The sequence below is a fragment of the Cydia amplana genome, chromosome 16 (assembly GCF_948474715.1).
Source record: "Cydia amplana chromosome 16, ilCydAmpl1.1, whole genome shotgun sequence".
Classification (NCBI taxonomy): Eukaryota; Metazoa; Arthropoda; class Insecta; order Lepidoptera; family Tortricidae; genus Cydia; species Cydia amplana.
The window spans coordinates 538,895-548,887 of record NC_086084.1 but is presented as its reverse complement, the minus strand read 5'-3'; the positions used below and the strand labels follow the sequence as shown (position 1 = coordinate 548,887).

Sequence of the window (9,993 nt, the reverse complement as noted above, 5' to 3'; positions counted from 1 at the left end):
CTATTCTTCAAGAAATACCGCTATATTCATAAGAAAAACTACAAGATGACGTTCCTTTGCTTATTTTCTCTATGCCAACACAAAACAACACCAAACTCTAGTAACTAGCTAGTGATGACTGACAAATATAAGACGCAGAGGAGATTTAAAGCATCTTAAAAGCATTTTAAGTCTATTATTATATACTGGCGCCTAGCCTTCTAGACAGTGACTAGTGTTTTTTTTTTTAATTTTTCTAGGAGCTCAATAGATGGCGCCATTAACGCCAGAAATATTTAAAATAAATAGCGACAACAGTGAGGCGGTGCGGTGCACACAGTGTAATTTGGTGTTATAGGCACGTAATTGTACAATATATTCTTAACAGATGTCGCCACTCCGGTAAAGCATGTTGAGCACGAAGTGGCTAGTGCTGTGGTCGCTATGGGCAGCACGGCTGGCGCGGCAGCCGACGGCGCCTCTGCGCGTGAGCAGCGGGCTGCTGCGCGGGAGCATAGCGCATGACGGCTCGCATCTCGCGTACTTGAGCGTACCATATGCCACTGTCAACAGTCGATTTCAGGTTAGATCATTACATCATGCGACTATTTATTAATGGATTTCACAGTCACAAAATTGCATAGTTACGATCGAATATATTCACAATGTGTCCATACATTTTCGCTCGCCTACAGATATTTTTAATAGGTACATTAATATGGTACTTATAACAATATTTCTCGAATGTTCCAGGCACCTGGACCAGAACCAAAATGGGATGGCATCTTCGAAGCTTACGACGAGAACGTCAAATGCACCCAACGTCTCACCAGCTCCATCATCATGGGCCAGGAAGACTGCCTCGTCCTGAACGTCTACACTCCTCCGCAGTCTTCCCATCCCCAGTCGCCCCTTCCAGTCCTCGTATTTATCCACGGTGGAGGCTTCAGAGATGGCTCTGGATCTCCTTTCCTCTACGGACCAGAGTACTTAGTTAAGCATGGAGTTATACTCGTCACATTCAACTATAGATTAGAAATCCTAGGTTTCCTATGTTTAGGCACTAAGGATGCACCAGGCAATGCTGGCTTGAAAGACCAAGTTGCGGCTCTAAGATGGATTCAAAAGAATATTAAAGCATTTGGTGGTGATCGTGATAATGTAACTATTTTTGGAGAAAGCGCTGGGTCTGCTTCCGTTTCCTATCATTTGATATCACCTATGTCGAAAGGACTATTCCATAAAGCTGTCATGCAAAGCGGAACTGCAATGTCTCCGTGGAGTTTTCAGTTTGAACCTTTGCAAATTGCAAAATCATACGTTCAACAGTTTGGCTATACTACAGACAATACAAACGAAATATACAAGGCATTGATGACAAAATCCAGTCAGCAGTTGATGAAAACTCGAGTACCAAGAAAAGAGGGAGACATAGTTCTATCAGAAAACATTTTTGTGCCTTGTGTCGAGAAAAAAATACCAGGCGTTGAGCTATTCTTGCCAGAGAAACCCTTTACTCTTATATCTAAAGGGGATTATCATAAAGTGCCAATTATAATAGGGTATAACAATGCAGAAGGGTATATGTTTACTGCTAAAGAGAATGACACAACCATAGCTCAATTAGATTTTTCCAAAGCCTTGCCAAGAGATCTTGACCTTAAAGACGAAGAAGAGAAAAGAGCTATAGCTGATAAGTTAAAGCAATTATACATGGGTGATAAAGCCATATCAAAGAAGACTATTGAGGAGTTTTCTCATTATGAAGGTGATTCTGGGATTACGTATCCAGTCTTAGCCACAATAGACCTGCTTCTCAAGACAAGTACAGAGCCAATATTTACATATAGATTAGACTACGATGGTTGGCTGAATGTGGCCAAGTTTTTTTGCGGATGGGGGACAGCTCCTGGAGCTACACACGCTGATGAACTCTTTTATATGTTTAAGCCACTTTTCCCTACTGCTTATTTGATGGAACAAGATATAGTGGATGTTGTTAGTAGAATGTGGACCAATTTTGCAAAATTTGGGTAAGTTTCTATACGTATTAGCATTACCAATCTCATTATCTCCATTTTAATAATAATTGTAATTTAACTCAAAGAATTTAGAATAATTAGAATCGTCGTTGTGTAGAATTTTGGAGACATATTTTTTTATCAAAAATTTTGATATGTTTTTAAGTAGTCACACTACGGTCGAATACGGATTTGAACAGCGGACCGAAAATGCCGATCTTCAGCTTTTTACAGACCAAGCGACTTTATAGACCGTAAGGCTGCCTTTCCACTGTGGCGGAGATGAGAGGAGTCAACCAATAGCATTTGGTTGTAGGTACCTAAACCAATCTCTTCTCCGCTCTTTGGATCACAACAATCGTAATTCCTCTGATCTCCGCTTGTCTCCGTGACAGCGGAAAGGCAACCTAAAAGCACATGGTTTCCATGTTACGGAAACCAATCCAAGTCTTTCGAAGTCCGGGTGTTCACCTGCCAAATCCAAATACCCTTCTGCTACAAAGAAAATAATATTTATTTGTGTGAAAAGGTGTTGTGATAGTTTGTAAGATAATTCAGAGGACTTACTGTCTACGACAACAAGTCACCGCGCGGGGCGCGGGCGCGCGGGGTACAGATACGGACCCCACCACACTCCATTAGCTCCAGCGGCACCCACAACGCCGCACGCGTCTTACATACTATTTTTATCTCATAATACGCTTGTATCAGTATCGGATATTAAATCCCTATTTTTATCATACATCAAGATCTTTTACTTGCACCATAATCGCCTGCAAGTTTTTGGCGACCGTGACAGGACTAGTCACCTCAAGACATCTGCGCGTACGCGACATAGCAACAGGGAAGGCAGAACGTTCGAGAAGCGCGAACAAAGAAACTGCAGCGCGCAACCTTTGGACTGCATGCCACGCGGGTCTCGACGGCGATCTACTTCCAGGGGAGTGCTCAATCCTTATCCTTTACCCTTTTACCTATCCTAGTTTTGATTTTTGTGCTTAGCGTACTTTATTCCAAAAAATAATTACGACTTTTAGTAAATTTCTTAGATTCCGCTAATCATCTTTCTTATCTTGAGTGCATTCTTCGTCTATGCTGCTACGCGCCTATACTTGCCTATACATAATTCAGCATTAAAATCATTATAAAAATTAAAAACATTTTAAGCCTAAAAGCACTTAATCCATTGGCCTGCTGGAGCTAATCAACCTTAATCTATAAGTCATAAAGTGCTAATTGCATTGCATCTTGAATTGCACTGCTTAATATTATAATTAATCTTTAAGTTGTTTACGTAAAATAATAAGTGCTTGTGCACCGAACACGCCCTTGTTCACGCTTTCTTTATACAAAGCATTCCTTAAACATTATTTCGCTAAGATATTTCATAAAAGCAATTAATTTAAGTAACTTTAAATAAGTAAAATTACGTTTTTACCAGTAAATAATTACTATCTCACATTATTAAACATAGTGTTTATTCCTCAAAGGTCCAAACCATTAGATACCTTATATACTTGCATCATAGCTCATTTCGTTTCGGGCCGACATTTCCAGGATAAATCCTTCGGACTGACTGCGCTCGCGTCGGCGGTGCCTGCCTACTCGCTGCAGTGCCGACCTACTTCGCGTCAGCTGTTCGAGCGAGACTTGACCTACTTTCGCGCGGTGTCTCCGCGCACCTGGAACTCCTGCCTGGTTTGATGCACAGTTTTCTTATCTTGTTTATTGATTGCCCTTTACTAGATCTTGTTTATTACCGTTTTTGTGTTGGGTCATTATTTATCCATTTCAACTTTAGTGTCTCGCATATAAATATTAATATAACATAATGACTACACCCACCTCTCCTAACGGCGGCGTAGACATAGGTGCGCTTGAAAATGAATTAAAGCTTAAAGATTTAATTAAACAACGCGGTTCAATTAGAGGTAGACTGACACATTTTGAACAGTTTATTGAAGAGTTGAAAAGGATAAAACCTGACCAAATTTCTGAAGCGCAATTTAATGAATTGAATTTGCGAATTGCAAAAATGGAAGCTTTATTCTGTGATTTTGAGAGATGTCAAAGTCAAATAGAATTATCTTATCCTAACCCGGATGAACAAATTCGCGAAAGAGAGAAAACTGAAAAACGGTTTTACAGTGATATTGCCAGTGCTCAAACATTATTAAAATTGCGACCCATAAATAATGAGGATAAACAAAGTTCGTACAGTAGTTGCTCACGTCAGGATAACGTTAACGTAAAATTACCTGTTATCAAATTACCAGTGTTTGACGGTAATTACTTTTTGTGGTTGGAATTCCGCGATACATTCGAGTCATTAATAAACAATAATGAAACTATCCCTGAAATTAACAAATTCCACTATTTACGATCGTCCTTAGAAGGGAGCGCGGCACTTGTAATCAAGTCAATTGAATTTTCTTCACAAAATTACAAGGTCGCATGGGATTTGTTATGCCAGAGGTATAATAACAAGAAAATTCTTATTAATAATCACCTGAAGGCTCTCTTTAAAATAGATCCTTTAACCAGAGAATCACATAAATCTTTAAGATACTTAATTGACCTTGTGACCAAAAACCTGAGGGCACTGACTACGCTTGGACAGCCGGTTGACCAATGGGACACGCTGATTATATTTATGGTGTCCAGTAAACTGGACTCGACCACCAGTGGTAAGTGGGAGGAGTATAGAAACAATCTCTCCGACTTGCCACTCTTGGACGAATTTATCGAGTTTCTTCGCAATCGAGCGGACATTTTAGAAACTACATTAGCTAACAGACATGAAAAAAGCGTCTCTCATATTCCTAAAGATAGTCATCCAAAAAGTGAACATAAGGGCTCATTCACAAAAAATGAATATAAAGGCCCATTCACACAAAATGAACATAAAGGCTCATTCACACATAGTAAATTTGCAAAAAGTTTCCTCACGTCCAGTACTCCTAAACCGGTAGGTTCATCGTGTCCAATGTGTAGTCAGGGTCACAGAATCATAGACTGCGAATCATTCAAATCTTTACCGCTCGAAAGCAAGTGGAGCGAAGCCTTAAAGTTAAATCTTTGCACCAACTGTTTACGACGCGGACATGAAACACGTAATTGTAAATTAGGAGAATGTAGATTATGTCATAAGAAGCATAACACATTACTGCATAAAGATAATAACGTAACTAAACCCTTGTCTGCGACGACACCCACGGTTGGAACATCAAATGACCTTGAAGTAGTCAACCAACCGCATAGGGCTTTATCAGTCCGATCAGATAAGCAGATTATGCTTGGTACCGCGTTAGTTAAGGTATCCAATCCCAACACAAATGTATCATATGTAGCTCGCGCTGTCCTTGATGCCGGCAGCCAACCTTGCTTCATTACTGAAAACATAAAAAATAAACTTGGATTAGGGAATCCTGAACCCGATTCTTTAGATATATCGGGCATTAAAAACATTAAACTCTCAGCATCCGATCGATGCGATGTAGTTGTCAGCTCCATGTCAAATCAGTTCCAAGTGACGCTAAACTGCTTAGTCCTTAATGAGATTACAGATCAGTTGCCCAACTTACCTGTAGACCTTACTCAACTAAACATACCTAAACATATTCAGCTCGCTGATCCTGAATTCCATAAAGTTTCTGATGTCGATATATTGATAGGTGCCGAAGTATTTTACGAACTGTTAGGTTTTGAAAAAATACGTCTAGGCCAAGATTTACCCCTTCTTGTAAGTACAGAATTCGGCTGGATCGTAGCAGGTCGTTTAATTCCAACTCATGTTCCTAATTCTAAAACGTCGCAAAAGCTTCATAGTTTTTTCACAAAGGAAATTAGTGAAAAGTTGACCAAGTTCTGGAACCTTGAAGAACTTCCAGAAGCCAAAGCTCCCTTGTCAGCTGACGAGGAGTTTTGTGAAGAGCACTTTAAAGCTCATACTTACCGTTTACCAGATGGCAGGTTCACAGTTCAGATGCCACTGAAAGAAACCCCTGAAAAGTCATTAGGCGATTCTTACCGAGGTGCTGCTAAGCGATTTTATACCTTAGAGAAAAAATTAAATAAAGATCCTAATTTGAAAAAACAATATAGTGATTTTATACATGAATACGAGTCTTTAGGTCATCTCACACGAATCGATAAGCCGACATTCGGTTATTATCTAGCACATTTCTGCGTTATAAGAGAAAATAGTGAAAGTACCAAATTGAGAGTAGTCTTTGACGGAAGCATGAAAAGTGCCTCCTTAAAAAGCCTTAACGACATACAATGTGTAGGCCCTGTCGTACAAGACGACCTCTTTAATATTTTAATCAGGTTCCGTCAACATAAATATGTTTTTACGGGAGACATAGAAAAATGTTATCGCCAAATCCTAATTCATGATTCGCAACGAAACTTACAGTTAATATTATGGCGCGAAGATGACACAAAGCCTTTAGAAGTGCTTCAATTGAATACTGTCTCCTACGGCACGGCCTCAGCACCATTCTTAAGCACACGGTGCCTTTTACAGCTCGCATTAGAATGCCCGGACCCTTTAGTATCTGAAGTCATAAAAAGTGATTGCTATATGGATGATATCTTAACAGGTGCAGACAGTAAAGAAACTTTGTCTCACGTACTCAACGGAGTAGTAGGCACACTTAATTCGGCATGCTTTCCAGTGCATAAATTCCGTAGCAACTGTCCTGAAATATTTAAGGATTCGGTAGTATCTGACAATCTAAACCTAAGTAAACAGTCCAGTGTTCTAGGTGTACAGTGGACACCAAACACTGACAATCTTGCATTTGCGATTGAACCAATTCCTAAAGATGAAATCGTTACAAAGAGAACAATCTTATCTAACACTTGTAAGATATTTGACCCTCTTGGGCTCCTAAGTGCTTGCACTATTACACTTAAAATCTTACTTCAAAAACTGTGGTCTATCAAGTTGACTTGGGATGAGGAGGTACCCGCGGACATTAAGAAAACGTGGCTTAAACTACATAACGACTTGAATGCTTTACTTTCAGTTTCTGTACCTAGACATGTACAATGTTCATCTCCTGTCGCTTGTGCGATCCATTGTTTTGTAGACGCGTCTAAAGACGCTTACGCGGCTTGCGTATACGTACGCACCACGGATAGTTCAGGCTTCATAACTGTCAGATTGCTTTGCGCAAAAACCCGAGTCTGTCCCCTTAAAGTTCAGACTATACCTAAACTTGAATTGTCAGCAGCCCTATTGGGCGCTCGACTCGTTTCCAAGGTCAGCGGAGCCCTTCGTTGCTCCATACAGGAAAAGGTTTTCTGGTCAGACTCCACTATAGCACTTGGCTGGATAAAAACAAGCCCTAAAATACTTAAAACATTCGTGTGTAACAGAGTGAATGAGATTCGTGAGCTTACCTCGAGAGACTCGTGGCGACATGTACCCACTGATAAAAATCCAGCTGACCTGGCCTCGAGAGGCGTAGCTCCAAGCCTCCTTGTTGAGTCATCCTTGTGGTGGGAAGGTCCAGGTTTCCTGAAACATGACAAATCTGAATGGCCGCAAAACCCCGCCACCGAGACCGCTTTACCTGAAATGAAAGTCTTACACTCAAATATAAATCAAAACAATGAAACTAAAAACTTAATTTACATACAAAGATATTCAAGTTCATTACGCTTAAAAAGAATAATTGCATATGTACACAGATTTATAAACAATTGTAAAATTAAAGAAAAACATAATCGGTCAGTTGGACCCCTTAAAGAAAATGAACTTAGTTCAGCCTTAACTTACCTTATAAAACTAGCCCAGTCAGAGTCATTTAAAGATGAACTTAAACTAATAAAAAATAATAAAAAACTTACCTCGTCCCATATGTTACAGCTGTCTCCGTTCCTTGATGACGTCGGCGTGCTGAGAGTAGGTGGTCGGCTTAATAATAGCGAATATAGTTATGACAAAAAGCATCCAGTGTTACTACACGCTAAACATTACTTAACAAAATTGTTGATGCGAGCCGAGCATCTACGCTTACTGCATGCTGGCCCTCAGCTACTCCTGGCAAGCTTCAAAGACCAGTTTTGGCCCCTGGGAGGTAGAACGTTGGCACGAAGCATATACCATCGCTGCGTAATATGCACTCGTCTTAGAGCCAAAGCCATGGAGCCGCTGATGGGCCACCTGCCAGCTAGTCGAATCACTCCTAACTTCCCCTTTGCTATAACGGGAACAGATTTTTGTGGTCCATTTCCAATTTCGAGCAAAATAGGACGCGGAAATCGAATTAGCAAATGCTATATTTGTATATTTATTTGTTTTTGGACTAAGGCAGTCCATTTAGAAACCGTTAGTGACCTTAGTGCTAAAGCATTCATTGCCTGCCTTCGCAGATTCATTTCGCGTAGAGGAAGACCTAGTAAAATTTATTGCGATAACGGTACTAATTTTGTTGGTGCAAACAATGAACTGGGACGAGCATTACAGGCAGGCATGAGGTCCATATATAATTACACAGCCGAAGAGCGCATTCAGTTCATATTTAATCCCCCTTATTCCCCCACATTCGGCGGACTGTGGGAGGCCAATGTTAAATGCTTAAAATACCATTTAAAAAGAACAATAGGTAACTCTTGCTTAACGTTTTCGGAGTTGAGTACCCTTTGCACGGAAGTTGAAGCGGTCCTTAACTCCCGACCCCTTACTCCTCTTACATGTAATCCCAGCGACCTTTCTCCCCTCTCCCCAGGGCACTTCCTCATCGGGCGCCCTCTGACTTCGCTGGCGTCCCCTCCTGCTGCATCCGGAAAGGGCATAAAGACGCGCTATCAGCTGCTCGAGTCGCTACGTGACAGTTTCGCGAAGAGGTGGAAAAACGAGTACCTCTCCGAGCTACAAAAACGAACAAAATGGAGACATCCCTATAGAGATCTCAAGGAAGGCGCTATGGTAGTGTTCAACGAGGATAACCTACCTCCCATGAGATGGAAACTTGCACGTGTCCATCGACTATACTACGGCAAGGACGGAATCGCCAGGGTAGGCGATTTTAGAACCATCAGAGGGATCGAACGACGGGCACTGAACAAGGTGTGCCCCCTCCCTGATGACAATGACGAGATGTTGGAAGAAGCTTCAGCGCCAGCCAGTCCTACCGACCCCTCAGCTTCCTCCAACGGCCCCCCAGCATGTCTACGACAACAAGTCACCGCGCGGGGCGCGGGCGCGCGGGGTACAGATACGGACCCCACCACACTCCATTAGCTCCAGCGGCACCCACAACGCCGCACGCGTCTTACATACTATTTTTATCTCATAATACGCTTGTATCAGTATCGGATATTAAATCCCTATTTTTATCATACATCAAGATCTTTTACTTGCACCATAATCGCCTGCACTTACAAGCATTTGACTTTTGCTTATTGTTTTTATATTGATTGTTTATCTAACAGAAACCCGACCCCGGCGCCATCTTCCCGTCTCCCAAAATGGCCGCCAAGCACCCGGACAGACGCCCGTCTTCTAGTCATAGACAAGCACTTCCACTACCGCCCTCTGTGGGAGGAAAAGGCGATGACGTTCTGGAACCAAACGTACCACAAGTTCAGAAGAAAATAACTGTACCCTGTATTCTTGTTGGTTTTGTACTAAATACATGACTTTTGGTTTCGTTAATTATTTTGAACTCAAACATTACCTTTGTACGACGTTTCGTGTAGCTGAAATTAAAGGAGTTTTACCTGTACTTATTCGTTTCTTGGAAATATAATTGCGAAAGGAACTTAGAGCTCAGTAAATACCTACTTATAAGAATAGAGTTTGAAACAAAAGTTTAAGTTCCTAGTTTCCTTGCGTAATATGCGAGTAAGCAAAGTATGCGAGGTGTTGTTAAAATTAAAACAAAGTATACTTTAGGACTCATTTAAGCGGTCGGTCTATTAATAGTCATCATTGTGGTAGCCAGGTCAAATATTTTACTTTGACGAGTCAAATATTCCA

The 9,993-nt window shown here is 41.1% G+C and overlaps 1 protein-coding gene across 1 annotated transcript; it reads left to right on the top strand.

The window, feature by feature from the left end:
- The first annotated feature begins 339 nt into the window (after positions 1–339).
- LOC134655190 (acetylcholinesterase-like) lies at positions 340–9,641 on the top strand. Its single transcript, XM_063510640.1, has 3 exons — positions 340–562; positions 733–2,012; positions 9,447–9,641. The coding sequence occupies exons 1-3, from the start codon at positions 389–391 to the stop codon at positions 9,610–9,612; spliced, it is 1,620 nt and encodes a 539-aa protein (XP_063366710.1). The 5' UTR covers positions 340–388; the 3' UTR covers positions 9,613–9,641.
- The last annotated feature ends 352 nt before the right edge of the window (positions 9,642–9,993 follow it).

What these genes read in the sequence shown, in the direction of transcription:
- LOC134655190 (XM_063510640.1), top strand. Translation starts at nt 389, where the DNA reads ATGTTGAGCACGAAGTGGCTAGTGCTGTGGTCGCTATGGGCAGCACGG. An exon ending in CTGTCAACAGTCGATTTCAG is followed by an intron (nt 563 to 732) that starts GTTAGATCATTA and finishes CGAATGTTCCAG; the next exon opens with GCACCTGGACCAGAACCAAA. An exon ending in ACCAATTTTGCAAAATTTGG is followed by an intron (nt 2,013 to 9,446) that starts GTAAGTTTCTAT and finishes TTTATCTAACAG; the next exon opens with AAACCCGACCCCGGCGCCAT.